Below are 24,031 nucleotides of genomic sequence, written 5' to 3' on the forward strand. Positions count from 1 at the left end.
CCCAACTGCTTCCGGGGCGCCTTGTCCAGACCGCGTGCCGCCCTGGGGCGCCTTGGGCCCAAACCTCCTGGATCTCGGAGGCGAGTGCGACCGCGCGGTGGCGCCAGAGGACCAGGGGCGGCGGCGGCAGCGCGGCGCGGGGCAGCGTGGGGCGGGGCGAGACGGGGCGGCGTGGCGTGGGGCGGGGCGAAACCAGGCTCCGCCCCCGTCCGCGTGGCCCTTCCGGCTCCACCTCCCATCGCTCCGCCCGCCGAAGGAGGCGCCGGCGGCTTGGGGCCGGCGGCCCCCGGCTAGGTAAGAGCGGGATGCTTGGCTCCTTGCTGGGCCCCTCTGGGCAGAGGGACTGGAGGAGGGCCGGGAGTCTAGGGAGCCCTGGTGGCGCGGTGGGTTAAGTGCTGGACCGCTAAGCCACCGGGCGGCGCGGCCCGTCGAACCCATCCGCCTCCCCAGGGAGAAAGATGAGGCTGGAAAGATCGACAGCCTCCGGAAGCTCGGGCGCCGATTCATCCTGTCTCTGGGCCCCGGCTCCTCCCTAGGGAAGCACTGGGAAGGGGAAACGGGGCCCACTCGCGCCACCCCACAGATGGACACCACTGGGTTGCCCACCCCACACCCTGGAGACCCTGTGCCCCTCTGCAAGAATCCTTGTTCCTTGTTAGGGCGACATGTCATTCCCCCCCCCCCGCCCCCAGTTCTGTCCCTCTTCTTTCTGGAAGGGCCGCCCCTCCAGTCCCTACAGAGGAGTGGAGTTCCCAGTACAAAGGTGCAGACTTCTCCCCAAGTTACTCACACTCCCCCTTTGACCCGTTTCCCCCGCTCACCAGCACACACTCCCTCCTCCGCCCCTGGGGTGCCCAGAGACGGGCGCTTCCCTCCCCACCTGAGGAACAGAGGGAGATTAGCACCCTATCTGGGGAAGCGGTACCCCCCTCCCGCGTGGCCTCCCCTCAACCACAGACCAGGCCGAACGTTGTGGGTAGCCGTTTTTCCTCTGCCTCCCAGAGGGCAGGGGTGGCCCTGGCTGGATGTTTTATTGGGGAATTTCAAAGGGGCAGGCTCTAGAGGCGACGTCCACATCATTCATCCCTGGAGGCACGGGGCAGTTCCAAGATGCTCTGTGTAGCTTCTCCCCCCTTTTCGGAGACTTCTGGGTTCCGGAGGGGCTGCTCAGAGTGTGAGTTGGGGAGTCTGGGATGGGTGACCCTTGGCGGATTTCATTCCTGTGGCTGGTGGCATTCCCCCCACATTCACCCCTTTGGGACCCAACTAACTGGTCTGGGTGACCCTTGGGTTTTCCCCAGGGACCTGTAAGCCCAGCTGGGTTTGTTTCTGCCAGGTGCGGGAGTGGGAGTTTAGGCAGGGCTGCATAGAGACAGGCATTTGACTTCCTCTGTACAAAGCCTTTCCCAAACAACGTGGCCCTGGTGGATCTACAAGAGAGCCACCGTTGTTTGGGAAAGAGTTTGCAGAGAGGAAACCGCCAATGAGATTGTAGATACTATATTCATTCAGTTTTCTTTTGTCCATCGGCTTTTCAGCATTTTGTTTGGCTTAAGAATAAATACGCTTTCCGAAATACTACTGCTAACATTTTGTTGTATGCCCCTCTAGACGTCTTTCTATCCCATGTTCAAGGAAATATATACCGAAAGATTCAGACAGTAAAACCAACCGAAGAAACATGCTTTTATCTAGTCGATTCCAACTCATAGCAGTTAGCAGCCCAGATTTAACTCGGTATACCCCAAGGGCTCAACAAACAACTTTGTAATCTCTTAGGTGCTTTTAAAATATATTTTGATATACTTGTTTATTTCCTTCAGATTCCTGTAAAATAAATGACTACATCCAAGGATGTGTTATTTGAAATGCTGATTGATATTGCCAAGTTGCCCGCCCCCTGCACATCCACCTCCAGCAGCAGAGACTCTTTTTGAACTAATTGAGTGAGGACTATGAATGGTTTATAAGACATCTTTGCTTTCTCCAGCAACAGCGAGAGACTTGGCTGGGCCATGCTGCCCTGGTAAGCTCACTGGTTCGAGAAGACTAACGTGGGTTTCAGGATGGCAAATGTGGAGCCCCCGAGTGTCTCAAAGGACCTGCAGAAGCTGCAGAAGAAGTTATCGTTGCTGATAGAGTCCATCCAGACTAACTCAAAGGTCAGTTTCTTTTTCTTTCTTTTAATCATTTTATTGGGGACTTGTACAATGCTTATCACAATCCATACATACAGCCAATGTGCCAACCACATGTGTACATTTGTTGCCTTCATCATTCTCAAAACATTTTCTACTTGAGCCCTTGGTATCAGCTCCTCATTTGTCCCCTCCCTCCCCGCCTGCTCTCTCATGATCCCTTGATAATTTGTAAATATTTTTTTCATGTCTTACACTGTCCAATGTCTCCCTTCACCTACTTTTCTGTTGTTCATCCTTTAGGGAGGAGGTCACATGTAGATCCTTGTAATCAGTTCCCTCTTTCTACCCCATCCTCACTTCACCCTCCTGGTATTGCCACTCTCACCACTGGTCCTGATGGGATCATCTGTCCTGGATTCCCTGTGTTTCCAGTTCCTATATGTACCAGTGTACATTCTCTGGTCTAATCGGATTTATAAGGTAGAATTGGGATCATGATAGTTGGGGGGAGTAGCATTAAAGAACTACAGGAAAGTATGTTTCATCATTGCTACACTGCACCCTGACTGGCTTTTCTCCTCCCTGCAACCCTTCTGTAAGGGGATGTCCTGTTGCCTATAGAAGGGCTTTGGGTCTTCACTCCGCACTCCCCTTCATTCACAATGATGTGATTTTTTTGTTTTGTTCTGATGATGCCTGATACCTTCAACACCTTGTAATTACACAGGCTGGTGTGCTTCTTCCATGTGGGCTTTGGTGCTAGATGGCCTCTTGTTTACCTTCAAGCCTTTAAGACCCCAGATGTTACATCTTTTGATAGCCAGACACCATCAGCTTTCGTCACCACATTTGTTTATGAACCCACTTTGTCTTCAGCGATTGTGTAGGGAAGGTGAGCATCATGGAATGCCAGTTTAATGCCAGAACAAAATGTTGTTGCATTGAGGGAGTACTTGAGTGGAGGCCCAGTGTCCATCTGCTTCCTTAATACTAAACCTATAAATATATGCACATAAATCTATTTCCCCATCCTCATATATAAATATATTTATATATGTACATGCCTTTATTTAGACCTCTATAAATGCCCTTTGCCCCCTAGTCCTTTCCTCTATTTCCTTTTACTTTCCTCTTGTCCTGCTATCATGCTCAGCCTTCACTTGGGTTTCAATAATTCCTCTCGGTTACCTTACCCTTGATCAAGCCCTACCAGGCGTCTTATGTCCTCCTTGTCACTGATTTTGGATCACTTGTTGTTCCCTTGTCCCTGGGTTTGTTAACATCACTTCCAAAGGTCAGTTTCTAATCATCACGTATAATGGAAAATCCTGAAATAACATTAGCTGCTTACACAAGATAGTTCTCTTTTAAGTAGAAGCCATGTGGACAGATGTAAGGACTCTTTGTAGCCCACCACGCTGCCATGTCTAAACTCTGCCCCTCAATCTCCTTGTCCAAGCTGGCTGCTTAGAGCACCAGCTGGCGGAGAGGAGGAAGCACGACTTGCTCCCCACCTGCCACGTAAGGAGACTTCCTGGAAATCATGACCCTTTCAATTACCTCTTGTAGGCTAAGAATTTTGTCGTATGTAAAGGCAAACTCTTTGTTGGCTATAGAGACAACTGTCAGTCTATGCCAAATATACTTATTTGGGGAGAATGGGAGTTGGGAAGAGGTTTATTATTTGGCTCATCTGTTACCCTGACAATGAAAGGCTACAGCGTCCTTTAAGATTAAGGTGAATCCAGGGTTCCATAGTGCCATAAAAGTAGGGCGTAAGCCTCATACATAACTAAATTTTCCAGTTGATGTTGGCTGCTAATCACAAGGCCAGGAGTGCAAACCCACCTGCTGCTCCTGGGCAGGGAAGCCCCAGTTCCCCTGCTCCTGTCAGGATGATGGCCTAGGGTTATCATGCTTTCGCAGGGCTCATCAGCATGCCGAGCGAGATCCATTTTTGTATTTGGTCTTTAATCCGTGCCATTAACAATTTCGCCTGATAGAGATCCCTTTGGCGTTTTCTGTGGTCTTCAAACTTTCACTGGAGTCATCTTGGAGAGTTTGACTTTGTTTTTGAGGGTTGTCATGATGTGACATGCCTCCGTCATTCCACCTTTATGTTGGGAACCTATGTCCTGTCCTCATTTCCATGCGCCGCTGCTGCTGCTTCTCACCGTCACTAGCCCTTGTTTTGCTTCATTTGAGAGCCGTGGTCCGTGTCACAGTTAAATATTTTTAAAAAATTAAACCAGTAACAACACTCAAGAGACATGTGATCCCTGAGATTTGATGCTGCTGCAAATGAGTTGAAGTATTCACTGTCGGGTGGTAAACATTTGGTGTGGAAAGCACAGTATACTACATGCATATGGCACTGAAGTCTAAACCAAACCCATTACTGGTCTTCATGTTGATGCCAACTCAGAGCGACCCACAAGGACAGAGTAGATCTGCCTCAGAGGGTCTCCAAGGCTGTCCCCTCCAGAAGCAGACCACCACATCTTTATGCCGCAGAGCAACTGGTGGGTTTCATCCAACGAACTTCTGGTTAGCAGCCCAGCATAGACTCACTGTCCCATCAGGGGTCTTCCTAAGCCAGTAATATGGACGTATATGTCATAGATGTACTGCAGCTGTACAATTGCTTTGTATAGAAGAGACAGGGACATGTGTTGTATGTGGGAAGTGGTTACGTGAGCTGTGTCTGGTTTTCCAATCAGGATTTCTGAACTTTGCTGCAATCCTTTGACACATAGCAGATTCCCGCAGAAGCCACTTGTTTTGATTGGACCTTGCTTTCTGAATTCTATTAATAAATGACAAAACTTGTCCCCAGGACCAAAACTTGTCCTTAGGACCAACTTAATTAGCTTCATTTTTGCTCAAAAGACTGATGGAAGGATTAACTCTCTGAGCTAGCTGATCTTCACATAATAGCGCTCCCCCCCTTTTTTTTAAGGATCCTTTTTTATGTGTTTGCTTAAGGCACCCCAAGAGAACTAGTCTGCAAACGTCCACTGATGACAGACATGCTTAGGCATGTTTCGTTTGAAGTAAACCAGTGCTTGAATCATAGTAGTAGTACTTTTTGGCTTGCCCTTATGTACATGTGTTAAAAAAATTCATGGACAAATTTTGCTATCTTTTTTAATCTCATTTTTTCCAAGATCTTTATGAAACTCCTTTTTATACATAAAATAGAGCCCTGACAGTGCTGTTGGGTCAGCTTTGGACTGCTGACCACAGGGTCAGCATTTCAAACCCACCATCCACACCTTGGGAGAAAAGTGAGGCTCTCTGCTCTAGTAAAGATTTCTAGCCTCACAGTAGGAATGAGTAATGATGTTGAGAGCTTTCCATGTGCTTGTCATTCTTTGATGAAATATCTCTTCAGATTTCTTGCCCATTAAATTTTTTTTTATTTTTTATAAAATACTTTTATTGAGGGCACTTACATCTCTTATCACAATCCATACATTCATCCATTGTGTCAAGCACATTTGTACATATGTTGCCATCATCATTTTTTTATTAATCTCTTTATTGGGGCTCATACAACTCTTATGACAATCCATACATCAATTGAGCAAAGCACCCTTATACATTCGTTGCCCTCGTCATTCTCAAAATTCGCCTTCCACTTGGGTTCCGGGAATCAGCTCGGTTTCCTTTTTCCCCCCTCCCCCTCCCTCCCCGCTTCCCCCTTCCCGCTGCACCCTTAATAGTTTATAAATAATTATTTTATCTTATCTTACACTGCCCGGGGTCTCCCCTCACCCACCTTCCCATTGCCCATCTCCCAGAGGAGGTTATACATGGCTCTCCAATTTTATTGGGTTACTTATCCTCTTCTTGTTGAGTTTGAGAGTTGCTTATATAGTCCAAATATATGGTATACTTTTTTAAAGAAAAAAAATGTTTTAAAATTGTTTGTGATGATTGTCCAACTCTTCTTAATGTAAGGGAACTATTGAATTGTACGATATGTGGATTATATGCCAATTAAAAAAAATTAAAGATCTTAAAAGTAAGATTGATCGCCTCATACACCGTAGATAGAGTTGCTCTGAGTCGGAGTCCATGGCGATGGGTTTGGTTTAGAACTGATTGAATTGCTTCAAGGGTTTGTGCAAGTCTTTATGGAAGCAGCTGCCTCATCTGCAATGCGGCTGGTGGATTTGCACCACCACTGTTAGCCCAGCACTAAGCCCACTGTGCCACCAGGGCTCCACATGTATGAAATACTTCAAGGAATCCACTTGTTTAGCGCTAAGATCTGGCTGGGCAAGTGTGACTGCCAGAGGGCAGGCTCCAGACTCAGGCAGGTGACAGTGCAGTCTACATCTCCTTCCTTAAAGAAACCTCAGCGTTGTGCCTAGAGACGTTGGTTAATTGGTTGAGGCCCACTTAACATTATCGAGGGTAATCTTCTTAAAATCAGTCGATTGTAAGTGGCAACCACTGCACACACTAGCATCACAGCCACACCTAGATTAGTGTTTGACGGAACAATTGATGACTGCAAGTACAGCCTAGCCAGCCCTGGTAACACAGTGGCTGAAGCACTCGCTGCCAACCAAAGAGGTCAGGGGTTTGCCTTCATCAGCCACTCTGCGGGAGAAAGATGAGGCAGTCTGCTTCTGTGAGAATTTATGGCCTCGGAACCCCCCCGTGGAACCCTTCTTCTCTGCCTTAGAAAGTCACTGGGAATCAGAATCAAGGAGCCTGGGTGCAGCGATTTACCATATAAGTTTGAGTATACGCCATCCTGAATATCAGCCGAGGCACCTAATTTTACCTCAAAAACTGAATAAAAAGTGTACTGAAAAACTCAGTTTATCCACGAGTATATACAGTATATGTTGGGCTGCTAACGGGAGTGTCAGCAGTTCCAACAATAATCGCCTCATGAGAAGAAGATGAGGTTTTCTGCTCTTATAAATATTTACAGTCTTGTGGCAGTTCTACTCTATCCTACAAGCTCACAATGAGTGGCATCCACTTGATGGCAGTGAGTTTTTGAGACCGATGGAACTGACAGTAGAGGATTTGTTTTGGGTTATAGCCCAGCCACAGAGCCCTGGCAGCATAGCCCTTGGTTGCTAACCAGGCTTGGTTGGTCGTCCCTGCAAACCTACCAGCAGCTCCTCAGGAGAAAAGGGCTGGCGAGCTCCTCTGGTAAAGATGGACTCCTTGCCAGCCACTCGGTTGTGACTCATAGCAAACCTATCTAGGGTTTCTGAGACCGAGCACTTCATCTTGCTCCTGCAGTGACGGGGGTGTGAATTGCTGACCTAGTGTTTGACAGCTGGATGAATGACTAACCCCATGAAGATCTCAGCCTATGAAATCTTAGGAGGCAGTATGCATTGGGCTGCTAACCCCAAGGTCCGCAGTTCGAAACCACCAGCCAGCTCTATGAGGCTCGCTGCTCCCATGAGTAGGTCCAGTCTCGGAAACTCCCGGGGATCAGCTCTGCTTTGCGGTATAGGGTCACTCTGAGTTTGTTTATTTGGTATAGAATCATGACAGCTGTGTGGGTGGCACAGGACCAGCATTGCTTTGTTCACTTGTATGTAGGGTCACTGTGAATGGGAACCCACTCGATGGCCCCTAACAACAATATCGATCACTGTGAGTCAGAATGTAGTCAATGGCACGCAACACAACAAAGCCAACCAGGACTCCCTCAGCGTGCAAACATTAATGCTCGTGACTGCTAACCAAAAGAGTAGACATTCAGGTCTTCCCAGAGGTACCTCAGAAGAAAGGTCTGGCAATCTGCTCTTGAAAAATCAGCCATTGAAAGCGCTGTGTAGCACAGCTGTACTCTGACAAAGACAGGGCACCTTGAGTCGGAATAGAGTCAACAGTTACTGATTTAGAGCCTCGCCAGAGGACACAAAGTAAGCAGCACAGGTAGGTAGGTGTTTCAAAGCATATGGTCTTTGGCTCCTTGGCATTTTTTAACCCCTCCCTTCATCTCAGATCATCAGGAGTAGGCTTAGGCTAGATAACTAACTCCAGGCAGCTCACTCCCAGAATGACGGGATAAATGATCGGTTGGCTACAGCTTACTGTTTCTCTAGTAATCTTGAGTAGTTTCTTTAAATTTTTTTTATTAATTATGTTAACAACTCAGTAGAATGGTAATGGAGGGGGAAATGTGAATCCCTTGTAAGTTTATCACTAAATAAGTTCAATGATGGTGATGATTATTCCCCTCTGGTGTGTAATTTTTACACATAGTGCTAGCTTATATAATTACGGCAGATGTAGCTCTTTAATTTTATTTTTACTTGTATATTGGTGTCTATCCCAATTGATCAGTTATTTTCATTGGAAGAACAACTTTTTCATCATTTGCCATACCATAATTTTCTTAGTCGTCCTGCTGTCTCTGGGCTATTTCGATGGTTTCTTTACCCCGAGTAAAACTGACTCATGAATAACACAGAGGTTGAGAAGCCAATACTTGTGGAGTTGAACATCCACATAAAACTTTGGATTCCCTAGAAACTTTCTACCCATAGCCTGCTGTTGAGTAGAATCTGCCTTACCAATAACATAAACGGGTGAGTAACAAAAATTTTGTCCGTTTTTGTATTATATATGGGAGCTTCAGAAAGTCCGTGGAAAAACTGAATTAAAAGGAAAAAGCATTTGCTATCAACTTTTGAGCCCCCCTCACATAACCCCCTTACCTAAAAGCTGTATTTTCAATATGAGATGTAAAAGCATTTCACAGAAAGTGCAAGACTGAGAGTCAGAAACCTCCTCCAAATAGTCTGAGCAAAAGAACAAAATGTAAAGCATAGGCCATGTGACAAGCCAAGGGCAGGAAGGGAAGGGAAGCAAGCTCCGGTCTAAAGAGGGCTTAGAACCAGGTTCTGAGACACTGGGGCCAGATGACCTTCCGCATACTCTTAAGCCACCTAGTGTCATTTGAGCTTTTCCTTGCTAAATCTGCCTCATTCTCCTCTATCCAGCCTGACTTCCCGACATTTCCAATCACATGGGCAAACATGACCGCATATTTTGGCCCCTTCAACTCCCCACGTCTCCCTCTCCTCCCAGCAGGAACATTATGGGCTGTGAGCCCCAGGGCCAACTTGCTGGAGCAAGAACCAGGTTGACTCAGTTACCCTTGGAACCAGGTAAGCAGGCAAGCAGCAGTTGAGCTGAACCATTAGTACGCACACACGGCTTTGCAGGCCTCCTCCTGCTGTGGTAGGGCCAGTTTCAGAGAAGAGGGGGGACATGTGGAGCATGAGCGAGGCAGGGATCCTTCGACTGTTTCTCATTATGTGGATCTTTGGGAAAGACAATTCTATTAACTGCCTGAATCTTAAAATTACCTCTCTGACTTTCTGCTTTTATCTGACCTCTCTTTGGGGGTTAAACGACCCTTTCACAGGGGTCACCTGATTCATAACAGCAGCAAAATTACAGTGATGAAGTAGCAACGAAAATAATTTCATGGTTGGGGGGGTCACCACACATGAGGAACTGTGTGAAAGGGTGGCGGCCTGAGGAAGGTTGGGAACCACTGTTCTAGGGGAACGGTCCCACCAGATTTCCAAGGCTGTAAGCCTTTCCCAGAACAGATCGTCACATCTTTCTCCTTCTGAGTGACTGATGGGTTCAAACCGCCAACCTTTTGGTTGACAGCCAAGAGCTTAACCGTTGGGCCACCAGGGATCATTTTGATTACGTCATTCTCACTGCCATCGAGTCTATGTGGACTCATAATGACCCTATAGGACAGGGTAGAACTGCCCTTGTGAATTGCCAAGACTGCACCTGTTCACAGGAGTAGAAAGTCCCGTGGGTCTCCCTCGGAGCTGGCTGGTGGTTTCGACCTGACCGTGCAGACTGCAGCCCACTGGGTAACCATTCGCCACCAGCACTCCTCGGGATTATGTCCCAGTTCTCAAATGCTCTCAGGGGTTCCCTGTGTTTTTTTCCTAAAAAAAGTTTAAATGAACACAATTCAATAGAAATATTATGCAAGCTACATATTGTAACTTTAAATTTTCTAGCAGTTACATTGAAAACACAAAAAGAAACAGATGATATTAATTTTAATGTATTTTCTTTAAAGCAATATATATATTTAATGACAGCATGTAATCAGTATAAAATATGATTGAGCCATAGTCCCTGCTTTTTCCCTTACTAAGTGTACCTCTCACTTCAGATTTATTGGAAAACTTTATCTTTATTCACATTTCACAAAATCTGAAAAAACCATAATGGACCCAACTTGTGTGGCTGCGGGCAGCCTCTGTTATCCTCTGAGTTCATTAGGTGGGAAGATAATGAGCATTGATGTCAGCGCCAGACTGATGCTGTGAATTAAAGGTCAGACAGGCCTTTAACCTCCAGCCTGTTATCAAGTGTGACACCAACTGTCCCCGCGGTGGCACTCCACTTCTCTACTAGATTTGCTAATTCTTTTTAATGGCCACACCGAACCCACAGACCATCTTTATGATTAGGGGAGCTATTAAGGATAGAACTGGTTATAATTCAGGATCAGGAATACTTGGGATACAGTTCTTTGGTCAGGACAGCCTCCTTGCAGGTTTTCCCAAGCCCTGGGTCATATGGCTTTCTTGGACAAGTGTTACAAAGCTCTTTTTTAGCTTGTAGATTCTCAGCTTTATGGCCCTTGTTTGTGGAGAGGTAGCTCTGCTTGTTAAGCACCGACTCCACTAGTCAGTCTTGGTCTGGAGGCACTCAGCTATGTGGGTTGGCAAACTTGTAAGTGCCTGGAGTCACCTCACTCCACTGGCAAACTTCTTGGCAGAAGACGCTTGGCTTTCTCATTCCTCGGGCTGAGGAGCCCACCGCTGTCTCATGCTCTTGGTTCTGCTGCGGCTGCTTGTCTGCTACTTCTGTTGTGCACTGACTGGTGCAGAGCTGTCTGCCTCCTGGATTACAGGTTCAACATGCAGGGCTTTGGGGTCCAAAGGACATGCTTCACTTCTGGCTTTTTTCTTGACAGTAATGAGATCCCCCACCTCTGTTTCTGAAATAGCTTATTTTAAACCTAATAGGATGATAAAACATTAGTTTGCATGGGCCCACCCCACATGGGTGCCATGTACCTTATTTGCATTATTAGCAAGCTTTCTAATATCCCCTTGGTGGATGACCACAGACACCTCACGTTTGCATAGTTCTATCTAGTCATTTGGCGGGAGTTATAAAAACTGGAGGAGCCACATGAAGTACTTTAAACATACTTTAAACATGTCCAGCAATGGAATCAAGTTTGTTGAAAAATGAAATTCTCTGTTAATTGTCAAACTAGCCACATTTCCAATCCACAGGGACCATGTGTGGCTAGAGGTTGCTATGCTGGACAGTGCAGGTGGATGTAAACGCTTCAGCCTGGCACCCTGTGGCTGTCTATCCTCCTGTAGCCCTCGCCACCCACCCCCTCCCTTTGCTGGTACAATAAGCTTACCGTACACCCGCTGCCCTCTCGCCTGGAGAGCTGGTGTGTTCCTGCCCCCATGCGATTATAAATAGCAGAAAGGGCAGTGTGTACATCTGCTGACACATGATATATTCACCGAGAGACGTTGACTAAAGCTGCAAAGCATTTGAGACCTGAGACAGCCCGCCCTTTGCATCCCTCCTGTGGTTTCTTCACCTTTTCCTTACCTTGGCCTCCATCACATTACAAGGCTCTCGTCGGGCTCTGATAATCAAACGTCTGAACTGGGCAACACCAGCTCAGAGGGTGACTTCTGGCTAGAGAAATGGGACAGCCAGGTCTTTGGTAGCTCTTGTTGAGTGGCAGGGTAGAAGGCAGTGCAGCCAGTGGGCATTGTGCCATGTTGTGGCCTGGCATGAAGTGAAATTTGCCACGTTTCCAGAGTTCTGCTGGGGAAGCCCCAAGACCATGGCTGGGGCTTTTCTTAGGAACAGCCTTTTCTATTTAAGCAAAGCCAGCCCTGCACACTGGTCACCATCAGTACAAACAGCAATGCCCACCTGCCTAACAGCTTCCCCTGATTCCTACCATTGAAATCACTTGGCGATTCAGCCCTTCGGGGAAGTGCTTGCATTTGGGGGAATTGCTTCTATGATCACTGTAGATTGAAATATGTTTTTATTTAACGACAAGTGTAAAAGGTGGGTGAAAGGTAGCTTTCTTCGTTGGGGGAAAGTTGTGGAATGATGCTGGAGCCTTAACAGAAGAGAGACACATACCAGGCCTGATTGAGGAGAGAGAGACCGTGGGCTGAAGACAAGGCAGCAGGCGCTCTGGTAGCATGGTGCTTAAAACACTTTGCTGCTAACGGAAAGGTCAGTTGTTGGGATCCATGTGTGTGGCGCTTCCATAAAGCTTCTGCCTTAGTAAACCTGAGGAGGAGCAGTTCCCTGTCCCCCAGGTTGCTATGAGTAAGAATGAACTCAATGGCAATGAGTTGGGTTTTAATTAAGGACAATTGGGCAATCCCAACCTTGGGATCAGCCGCACATGAAAACTCAGTCTTCTGTCAAGTCAGATCCTCCCTGACATGAAGGGAAATAAACTGCCATTACAGCCGAGGCATGCAGCGTCCTATCTGACTTTGGCTTTGGTTTTGAGGTCAATGACACAAAAGTATTTTTACCTGCCAGTAGCAACTTAGGTATCAGCTTTTGGAGTCAGAAGACCTCACTTTTAAGGGCTGGATCTTGCCACTGGAAACTGTGACTCTAGGGAAGCACCTAATCCCATGGTTCTCAAATTTTAATGAGCGTACAAATCACCTGAGGATCTTGCTAAAATGCAGTTTCTGATTTAACAGGCTGGGGTGGGGCCTGAGATTCTGCATTCCTAACAAACTCCCAGGTGATGCTGATACTGAGATACCTGGGACTTCACCTCATGGTGCCCCAGCGACCTCAGCTAGGAACACCTCAGCTGTGGACTATACACATGGTGAACTCATCACACCAACACACCCGTGTGCCCTGCCTAGCTTCTGAGAAGTGTCTGTGTTAAACTGCAGAACCAGCCCTGCTTCTGCCCTCCTTCCACATGCCCTGTTGTTTGGTGAGGCCCTCATACATGCTACCTGCCCAGATACCTTGAGATGCTGACGTTGTGACTCATGTCTTGGGAGAAGTCTTGTGGTGACTTCGTTTGAGTGTGGCAACTTTACGAGCTCTGATTGTACTTCCCACGCCTTGGGCTGACCCACTCCAACTGAAGGCAGGGCCTCCGGCAGAGAAGGCAGCAACAGAAACTCACGTGCCTTTCAACTCTGGCTCTTTCTCCTTTGCTTACAGGTGGTTGCCTTTATGAAGTCTCCTGTGGGGCAGTACTTGGATAGGCATCCTTTTCTAACCCTCACCTTGCTGGTGTTCGTTGCCATGTCAAGTATCCCAGTTGGATTCTTCCTGCTCGTCCTGGTGCTTACATCCCTGGCTGCTTTTGTGGGAGTCATATTACTGGAAGGTATTGTATACAGTTTTTCACCCTTTTGGAGAATGACCCAACCAGGAAGACAGTACACATTGGGAATCCATCACTCTTGTCAAAATCACATGGACCAAGACAACATTGTCAGAGTACTTAAAAAATGGGCTCTGGGACTTAGATTAAAATATCACTTGGGCTACTCCCTCAATGCAAGTATACTTTATTCTATATTAACCTGGCACTCCATGATACTCACCTCCCAACGCGATCGCCGAAGACAAAGTGGGTGCATAAGCAAATGTGGTGAAGAAAGCTAAAGGTGCCCAGCTATTAAGAGACATAGCATCTGGAGTCTTAAAGGCTTGAAAATAAACAAGCAGCCATCTAGCTCAGAAGCAACAAAGCCCACATGGAAGAAGCACACCAGCCCCCAAACCCTCACTATCATGATCCCAATTCTACCTAACGGAAAGGTCAGTTGTTGGTTATCCATGTGTGTGGCGCTTCCATAAAGCTTCTGCCTTAGTAAACCTTGAGGAGGAGCAGCTCTCTGTCCCCCAGGTTGCTATGAGTCATGTACACTGGTACAGGTAAGAGCTGGAAACACAGGGAATCCAGGACAGATAAAACCCTCAGGACCAATAATGGGAGTAGAAATACCAGGAGGAGAAGGGGAAGGTGGTACGGAGAAAGGAAGAACCGATCACAATGATCTACATAGAACCACTACCCCCCGGGGGTGACGGGCAACATAAAAGTAGGTGAAGGGAGATATCGGTCAGTGTAAGACATGAAAAAATAATAATTTATAAGTTATCAAGGGTTCATGATGGAGGGAGGGGAAAAATGAGCTGATACCAAGGGCGCAAATAGAAAGCAAATGTTTTGAAAATGATGGCAGCAAATGTACAAATGTGCTTGACACAATGTGCTTGACACAATGTGCTTGACACAATGGATGGATGTGTGGATTGTGATGAGTTGTGATGAGTTGTACGAGCCCCACCAAAATGATTTTAAAAAGTAATAAAAATAAATTAAAGTACCACTTGGACATGTCATTTATCCTCTCTGGATCGCAACTTCATCATGAATATAATGATACTCTCTATCTGAGGGTTGTTTAAGAAAGTACTTAAGCAAAGGCCCTGGCACAAAATAACTGCCAAGAATAGTTAATTATTACTTTTAAAATCATTTTACTGGGAGCTCGTACAACGCTTATCACAATCCATACATCATTCATCCAGTGTGTCAAGCACATTTGTACATTTGTGGCCTTCATCATTCTCAAAACATTTTCTTTCTACTTGCGCCCTTGGTATCAGCTCCTCATTTTCCCCTCCATCCCTGCCCCCCCCCCACTCATGAACCCTTGATAATTTATAAATTATTATTTTTGTCATATCTTACACTTTTGTTCATTTCCCCAGAGAGGAGGTTATATGTAGGTCCTTGTAATTAGTTCCCCCTTTCTACCCCACCTTCCCGCCACCTTCCTGATACCGCCACTCTCACCACTGGATTTCCTGTGTTCCCAGTTCCTATCTGTACCAGTGTACATCTTCTGGTCTAGCCAGATTTGTAAGGTAGAATTGGGATCATGATGGGGGTGGGGTGGAGGAAGCATTTAAGAACTAGAGGAAAGTTATGTGTTTCATTGTTGCTACACTGCACCCTGACTCGCTCATCTCCCCTTCCCATGACCCTTCTGTAAGGGGATGTCCAGTTGGCCATAGATAGGCTTTGGGTCCCCAAACTGCACTTACCCTTATTCACAATGATAAGATTTTTTTGTTCCTTGATGCCTGATACGTGATCCCTTTGACACCTCGTGATCACACAGGCTGGTGTGCTTCTTCCAAGCAGGCTTTGTTGCTGCTCAGCTAGATGGCCGCTTGTTTACCTTCAAGCCTTTAAGACCCCAGACACTATATCTTTTGATAGCCGGGCACCATCAGGTTTCTTCACCACATTTGCCTATGCACTCATTTGTCTTCAGTGATCGTGTCGGGAAGGTGAAGCACACAAGGATAAGATTTTTTGTTCTCTGATGCCTGATACCTAATCTCTTCAACACCTTATGATCACACAGGGTGGTGTGCTACTTCCATGGAATAGCTAATTGTTATTATCATTACTAATTAGGAAAGTCATCCATTCAATATCTAATTATTGAGCACCTCCCTGTTGCATGTTAGGTGCCTTGCTAATTGGTGAACTTCTCCCTTCTCCACTACCTACTAAAGTGCTTCTGTCAGTTGTACAACTTGTCCCTGTCATAAAGATCCTGGAGAAAGAAATCTGATTGGTTCAATTTGCCATTTCAAATCAGATTGTAGACCACAGGATACTGGCCAAAGAGATGGTGCTCTGGGATCATAAGATCCACTCTGGTCCCTTCATTCCATGGCATTTCAGGAAAGGGGGTTTTCCTGCAAAGGAGACAATGGTCAAGGTAGCTTCACTCAAAGGAGGGGGCCTGATAGACAGATGAGCCTAAACACAGCCAACCAAAATGGTTGTTCAGTATCTACTGATGGATGGGTGAGTGAACGAATGAATGAATGAATGGGTGGAGTAATAGAATGAATGTTTGAGTCCAAAAGTAGATTAACTTTAGAGAGAAAGAATGAAGCCCTTAGATTTGGGGGATATCAGGGAAAGCTTGATGGAATCAGGGAGTTTTGAGATGTTTAACACTTCATCTTGAGATGGCCAGGGCACTGGCAACTCATGATTCCAGTTCTACCTTACACATCTGGCTAGACCAGAAGCCATGCATGAGAGCCTTCAGAGCAGTAATCCTCGGACACGAGTATGCAAGAACTCACCTGCTCTTTGAAAATGCAGATGCCCAGGTCTGTTGTGTAGCTCAGGGACCTGAATTTTTTCCAAGTCTTTGAGGAACGCTGATCTAGAATTTTCGTCACTTGAAATCTTAATGATTTGAGAATGTTGAGGGCAATGAATGTACCAATGTGCTTTACACAATTGATGTATGTGTGGATTGTGACAAGAGTTGTATGAGCCCCTAATAAAATGATTAAAAAAAAGAAATCTTAATGAAAAGACGGTATCCATTGATGCACTCTGCCTTTCTTTCTGTCAGGGGCTCTCCCTGAAACCAGAGTAGCCATGGGAATGGAGTATTCCAAGCGGGTAGTCCTGGGCTGTTTGACCGCTTCTGAGACAAGGGCAAGAAATTTTGGAAAGAAGATGTTTATTACTAGGGAGTTAAGGGAAAGTATGCTGTGCAAAAATGACTCCTATTGACCACGTGCATAGTAACACATTTAATTATCAGGTCAATGCTACAAGATAACACTTGTGTCCTTTATACAGGAGCCCCTGTGGTAAAGTGGTTACACATTGGGCTGCAATCCTCAAGACCAGCAATTCAAAACCACCAGTCACTTCTTGGGAGAAAGGGCTTTCTACTCCCAGAAACAGTTATAATCTCAGAAACTCACAGTGGCAATTCTACCCTGCCCTGTAGAGTTGGCTGTGAATCCACATTGACTCAGTAGCAGTGACTTTGTTTTAAAGGGTACCCAAGTGCCAAGAATCTTAAGTCACATCGTAAATGATGTAACTGGGATTCAGACTGAGGTGTGTCTACTGTGAAAGTCTGTGCCCTTTCCATTGCACCTTTTACTATTTTACCTTTTATCCTGTAACTCTTCTCCCTCAGGCTCAATTGGAGTTTGTGATTATTGTGTGATGGTTGCCAGGTTGGGTTGTAAAGGCTATATTTTGATTGCACTTTATTTAGCCTGTATTGATAGTCCATATTCATTATAATATACATTAGGCGGTTTGAAACATGAAAAGTAGCTTACCTCCCCTACTAGCTGACTTCCCCTAGAACAGTGGTTTTCAACCTGTGGGTCGCGACCCCTTTGGGGGGTCGAATGACCCTTTCACAGGGGTCGCCTAAGACCATTGGAAAACCCATAAATATTTCACGATATATAATTACGTGTTGTTTTGTGATTAAACATTATGCTTTAATTATGTTCAATTTTTAACAATGGAAATACATCCTGCATATCAGATATTTACATTACAATTCACAACAGTAGCAAAATTACAGTTCTGAAGTAGCCACGAAAATCATTTTATGGTTGGGGGTCACCACCACATGAGCAACTATATGAAAGGGTTGCGGCCTGAGGAAGGTTGAGAACCACTGCGCTAGAAGATTGTACTAGAAGCCTGTCCTTGACCTGAGGGCCGCAGACTTATAGCTGACAGGTAACCAAAACGAGACAGTACAGCTGGGAATGCTATCGGACCTGGGGGACAGACAGCGTTGTTGCTGGGTGATGTTGCCCCCTCAGGTAGCCAGCTTACGTCTTTTTTTAATCATGCCAGGAATCTGGGTTCTTCTTAGAAATCACTTTGTAAAGACGCTCTGAGTTAGCCGTCGTTGTTTTAAACACACTGGCTCAGGGATTGCAGCCTGTTTTTGAGGAATGTCTCCTAATTGTGCCCTCTTCCTAGGACTGGTCCTTTCTGTGGGCGGTCTCTCCCTGCTTTGTGTCCTCTGTGGCTTGGGCTTCGCATCACTTGTCATGTCAGGGACGCTCACCATGTCATATGTGGTGTGCTCCGGTCTCATCAGCTACTGGTTTTCTCCCAGGTAAGTACGTGTCAATGGGCTAATTTACTCTTTATCATTTGAGATGGTTTTCACGAGTAAGACCATAACCCAGTCAGTCAGTATTGGCTAGAAAACCAGGAGCACTTGGTTCTCATAATGACCCATCCCTGTCAGGTATCATAGGAGACGTACAGTCAAATGTCAGACACAAAGGATTGCGACCACCATCTGTCAAACACCCAATAACTCGTTTTGTTGTCGTGGTAACTCTCTGAGGTAGTTGTTACTGCTGCCTTTCTAACTGATGTCAATGTCATATAAAAAATTTGAATAATGTGGTTATTTGGGAGAATGGGGAAGGAAACCATAGGAGAAAAATGGAGTAGTACCATTCTCAACTTGCCTTTCCCCTGGAAGTAGACGGGGGCCCTGAGTCCACGGTTGCCACGCTCTGGTCTTCATGCCCGTGCTCTTCAGAGTGTGTGCCAGCACACTGAGTCACTGAGTAGGAGTCTAGTGTTGGACTAGGTGGGCTTTGTCCTTAGAACGTGCTCTGACACGGCCATGGTCTCATGTGGGATTCCTCGTTAAAGACTGAGGGGAAGCCCGCTGCGGTGAAGTCTCGGGGAGGCACACTGTCTGCTTCTGATGAGCCGCCTTCCTAAGGTATGTTCAAGAGTGCTCTGCTTTCTCCCTGATGCTGCCTCTGTGGGTGACTTTCGAGGCCAAGTCTCAAGTGAGATACGACTCTATAAACCAGAAAAACCCAACTGCCGTTTCAAGTCCATTCAAACTTGTAGTGACTCTACAGGACAGGGTAGACTGCTCCAAAGGTTAGCTGAGACTGTGAATCTTTACAAGGGCAGATAGTTGGGTCTTCCTCCATGGAGCAGCTGGTGGATTTGAACTGCTGACCTTGTGGTCAGCAGGCCAACTCTTAATCCACTGTGCCCCTATAACATGCTTCATTTAGGAGATGAGCCAGTCAGGGTGCACTGTAGCAATGATGAAGCATAGAACTTTCCTCTAGTTCCTTAATGCACCCCCTCCCCCCACTGTCATGATCCCAACTCTACCTTACAAATCTGACTAGACCAGAGGGTGTACACTGGGACAGATAGGAACTGGAAACACAGGGAATCCTGGACGGATAATCCCTTCAGGACCAGTGGTGAGAGTGGCGATACCAGGAGGGTGGGGTGGAAAGGGGGAACCAATTACAGGGATCTACATATAACCCCTTCCCTGGGGGACGGACAACAGAAAAGTGGGTGAAGGGAGATGTCAGATAGTGTAACATATGACAAAATAATAATTTATAAATTTTCAAGGGTTCATGAAGGTGGGGGAGGAAGGGGAAAAATGAGGAGTTGATACCAGGGGCTTAAGTGGAGAGCAAATGTTTTGAGAATGATGAGGACAATGAATATACAAATGTGCTTTACACATTGATGTATGTATGCATTGTAATAAGAGTCGTGTGAGTCCCCAATAAAGTAATTTAAAAATTAAATAAAGCTCATGCTGAAGTGAAAATGGTGGCCAACACCCACTGAGTGCGTGCTCTCTGCAGGGACTTCTGTTAAGCACTTGACAGGCTATTGCTCATACATACTTATGGAAATGGTGGAGAAATAGCTCAAACTCAAGTCACGTAATTCCAGAGCCTTTACCCAAGATATACAATGATGCCAACAGGAGTAGGTGAACAATTTCTGGAAAGGCTAGGAATTAGATACATTTAGGGTTTGTGTGCTATACAACCATTCAACCAACCTCACTGTGGTGAGAAAGTAGGCAAACTAAGGGCATCGGCTGCATTCCAATACAACTTGAATTACAAAAAAAAGCAGCAGGCTAACTTTGGTCCGAGGAACTTTGTTTGTCAAACTTTGCCCCAAAAGAACTGGTGTCTCAAGTTTTGAACCAAACAGTCTTTGACGTATTACCTAAATTTATCCAGTTATTCTGCATAGACTGGAGAATAAAACATAAAGTGGTTCCCATGGGATTGCTTAATTGGTGAACCTGGAGCCCCAGTTAGTTGATTGTTTCTTCACTCTTTCGTCAGAAGAGATGGAAAATTATATCCAAGACTTATCTTTGATATCCTTATCCTTCACCCAATCAAGGAAACAGGACCTATTATTTTCATGTTTCTCAATTTTCACTCAGAGCTTATTATAGTCTTTAAAATTATTGAGACCCCCCAAAAAGTTTTTGTTTATGTGGGCCAAGGCTGCAGATAATTACTGTATTAGAAATTTCCCCAGGAAAGTGAAATTTCTAAGAGGAACATTAGCGTTGTTTGGCCTTTTGCAGATCTTCTGAATGTCCATCTTGCTAGAACCTGCTCTACCTCCTCTTCAAGGAGCCTCCCACTCAATGCCCCCACCGGACAGAATAGAACCAGAGGCTTTCCAAGGCCGGGAATAGTCGGACTGCACCGCTTTATCCTGCAAAACAACTGGGGGACAAAGAGTCACAGCCTCAGAACCCCCCAGGGGCAGTTCCATTCTGTCCTGGAGGGAGGTTCGGAGTCAGAATCAACTCGAGTGGTTTTCTTTTTTTGAGACTTCCCAAAACCACATTTCCCAACACTTTCCATCATCGGGACACCCCATTTCCAAGGCAACAAAAGCTGAACCACTTTCTGAAAAGACCATCGAGAGGGCAGGAAGGGAGTCAAGTCGGCATCACACTGATAGACTGTCTTAACACAGAAAAGCAAAGTTTGCTGCGAGAACTAGAAGGATCCCAGGTGAAAATCATTCGTGTTCTCATGTGAAAGGGAGAGAAAGGCCAACCTCAGAGGAGGCATAAACGTATCTCTGTTGAACGTTCCAGAACCCCAACTCACTGCCACGGAGTTGCGTCTGACTTGGTGTACTCTCACTTTAAGGAGCCCTGGTGGCACCGTGGGTGAAGCATTGGGCTACTAATCTAAGACTGGTGGTTCAAATCTACTAGCTCTTCTGAGGGAGAAAGATGAGGCTGTCTGCTCGTGCAGTGGTTCTGCTCTGACCTATTGAGTCATTTTGAGTCAGAATCAGCCCAAAAGCGGGTATGGGGGTGGGTTGGTGGTGGTGTGTGTGTGTGTGTGTGTTTAGTTCTAACTATGAAGGCATCTCTCTAAAGTTTAACCACAAAACAGGTCCTCAAACTTTTTAAACAGGGCCTGTTCACTGTCCCTCAAACCCGTTGGAGGACCGGACTATAGTTTGTTTGTTTTTTTAAAAAAAAACTGAACAAATTCCTATGCACATATCTTATTTTGAAGTAAAAAGACAAACAGGGCAAAACACTTGGCGGAGGGTTAAAATGTGGCCCGAGGGCCGTAGTTTGAGGACCCCTGCTTGAGGCAAAAGCACATTATCCCATAGAACTATTCATATTGAGTTCAAAGGTACAGTGGGCGTTTTTACAGCGCTGTCACACCATTAGGTTTCTTGAGTGGGAAATACTTTGGTTCTTGGCTTCGCACGAGAAAGAATTCACACCGAAGTCTGGTTTGTGATCCAGGTGGGTTTTATAAAAGACGGAAGTTTTTTATTTTACAGTCTCAAAGAGTACACACTATTTCGGAGGAAGCAATACCAAACAGCGAGTAAGCCATGCCGGGGTTCAACACTGAACTTGGGCAACCTCATGGGACTGTACACCCACACTTGCTGAACTGAGGCCAGTGAGCCCTGGCCTGCCAAGCAGGTGCAGGACAGGAGCCAAAGGGTGAGAGAAAAAGAAGTAAGGGGCAGTGGGGAAAGCGAACGGTGGTCCCGCTGCTATGGTATTTAAAACCTCTGGCTGGGAAGCATGGTCCAAGGTATTGGTTGACCCCCATTGGCTGAATCAAGTCTACCTGGGCCTAGTTTGGGCTGCCCAGGTATACCGCCCCCCTGGCTGGAGGCGGGGGACCCGAGGGAGCTGAATTGGTGCATGCCCAATAAGTCTTTATGGCTGGCTAAGGCTCCCCTGATTCTCTGCCAACCTCCTCAGTGGGGGCCTTCAGGCATGTGAAGGGACAACCCCCGTCCCTGTCTCTTGCTACCTAACAAGACTTTATGAGTAACAAAATGGAGTCACTTATAACAAGGAGACATCTGAAGTCTTAGAGTTAGCCTTAGAAGGCTTCATTGTTCTAGGGGTTTGTAGAATCTTCTTACCAAAACTCCAAAACGCAGGAGACCAAAAAAACAAGAGAGCGAGAGAGAGTAAAGAACGCGGAACTACCCCTGACGCAAACAGGCAACTACAGCTAAATTCTCTTTATAAAGAACAACGAAACCCTATAAAGTATCTTTATTTATGAGGTCTGACTAAGCAACCTTTTGAAGAAATACAATGACCTGATGCTTCAGTAGATAACAGGTAGAATGCTTTGGGCGGCAAGTAACGAAATCCCTAAGTAGGCACTAGCCTATCTAAGTCGAGGCTTGTTTTCATTGTGTGACTAAAAGCTGTCAGGGGTCACTGAGCCATAAAGAGAAATGCAGCCCTGAGCAGATGCTAAAACATGGTGAGTGGAATAAACCTGTGTCGAAGGGGCCACTGTTAGATGATCCTGCTTATTTCAAATATTGAGAGCCAGCAAATCTGGCATCGTGGTAAGAAGCACCACTTAAAAATAAGCCAGCAAGGAATATCCTCTGTCTGTTAACTGCGTACGCTTCCAACATTGCTCTCTACCTAGGTCCAAGAGCTAACCATGTCCTCTTGTGATCAAACAGACCTTCGGCACAGCAGAAACTGGGTGGCGACTGTCAGCTGCCCATGAAGACGACAGGCCTCAAGCAGCTCTACCAGGAGCGACCAGCCAAAGGGAACGAACGAGAACTTTTTTTACAGACATCTCTGGATCACGCTCAGGCTTAGGGGATTGGGTAGTCAGACACTCCTGGAACACACCCTCTAGTGTTTTCACTTGCGCTCTTAAGGATCCTGCAGTGGATTTGGGAATCTTAGGGTTGGTTCTCTTTGCTTGGATGTAATTTAGGTGATGTACCCACCCTCTGGTGGAGAAGCCACAGAGAACTGCTCTGGCTCAACAGCTCCCCCTGCTGCTCACGTCCCAGCCCCGCAGGAGGCAGACCTGAACTTGGCAGGAAGTCTCAGAGCTTGTGTCCTCTGGCCCCTCTCAGACAACAGTGGGATTTTTTTTTTTTTAAAGAAATGAGGGAAACAGTTTGTTCCTTAATGCATTTAAAACAAGGAAGGCAAAACAGCCGAAACAGCATACACTCTTCTACATTCGTAGCTTTTTATTAGAAAGAGCAGTCACTTGCTGGGGAAATGACCACTATGAGAAAGTTAGGGAATTGGGTCAAGTACTTAACTGTCTGGTCCAAAGCATTTTCTTTCCCCTTTAAAAAAAAGTCTAAAGGTATATTTTCCACTGTTAGTGTTGACTTGGTTGTTAAATATTGTTCATCTGAAAACATTTGCACATGATGCACTTCTGTATTGTTATAAAGAACTTGTTGTGTTGAGGCATTTCTTCAGGGAGTCTTATACAGACCACTGAAGGGCTATGAAAAGGATTAAAGATCCTTGGGAACGTCTGCTTCAGGGTTATTTGCCTTGCTATCTTTATTAAATATTTACGTTGGTGGGCTCTTTTCCCCCTTGGCTCTTTGTTCCTGTCTCAGCAGCCGACGAGCTATTTCTCTGCGAGTGTTGTGGTACATCCTGGGAAATATAGCTATTTACTGATAGAGCAGAGGGACAGCGGCTTCACAGGGGAACGGAGAATGAGTTGTTTCACTCAGCTGAACGCCAAGGGCTGGATGCAGACCCAGATATTAAGTGGCACCACAAGCAGCCGCTCTCTGCCCATCTTGGCCCTTGCTTGCATTGGTG

The 24,031-nt window shown here is 46.1% G+C and overlaps 2 protein-coding genes across 3 annotated transcripts in view; one reads left to right on the forward strand and one right to left on the reverse strand.

The window, feature by feature from the left end:
- Positions 1 to 438, reverse strand: part of DNAH3 (dynein axonemal heavy chain 3) — a 226,805-nt gene extending 226,367 nt beyond the window's left edge. The window contains exon 1 of the mRNA XM_075528109.1: positions 32 to 438. Within this exon, the coding sequence (XP_075384224.1) occupies positions 32 to 438 (407 nt within the window). The remainder of the gene's footprint in view (positions 1 to 31) is intronic.
- LDAF1 (lipid droplet assembly factor 1) lies at positions 193 to 23,783 on the forward strand. 2 transcript variants are annotated; one of them, XR_012787266.1, is made up of 6 exons: positions 193 to 294; positions 1,991 to 2,162; positions 13,437 to 13,605; positions 18,076 to 18,214; positions 20,498 to 20,936; positions 22,903 to 23,037. XR_012787266.1 is itself a non-coding variant. In XM_075564597.1 (5 exons), exons 2-5 carry the CDS (start codon positions 2,067 to 2,069, stop codon positions 23,045 to 23,047), a joined length of 549 nt encoding a protein of 182 aa, XP_075420712.1. In that variant the 5' UTR covers positions 193 to 294; positions 1,991 to 2,066; the 3' UTR covers positions 23,048 to 23,783. The 2 variants fall into 2 exon arrangements, 1 of the variants encoding a protein (XP_075420712.1); XM_075564597.1 differs by lacking the exon at positions 20,498 to 20,936 and having other exon boundaries at positions 22,903 to 23,783.
- The last annotated feature ends 248 nt before the right edge of the window (positions 23,784 to 24,031 follow it).

Source organism: Tenrec ecaudatus, chromosome 12 (genome assembly GCF_050624435.1).
Source record: "Tenrec ecaudatus isolate mTenEca1 chromosome 12, mTenEca1.hap1, whole genome shotgun sequence".
In the NCBI taxonomy this organism is placed as follows: Eukaryota; Metazoa; Chordata; class Mammalia; order Afrosoricida; family Tenrecidae; genus Tenrec; species Tenrec ecaudatus.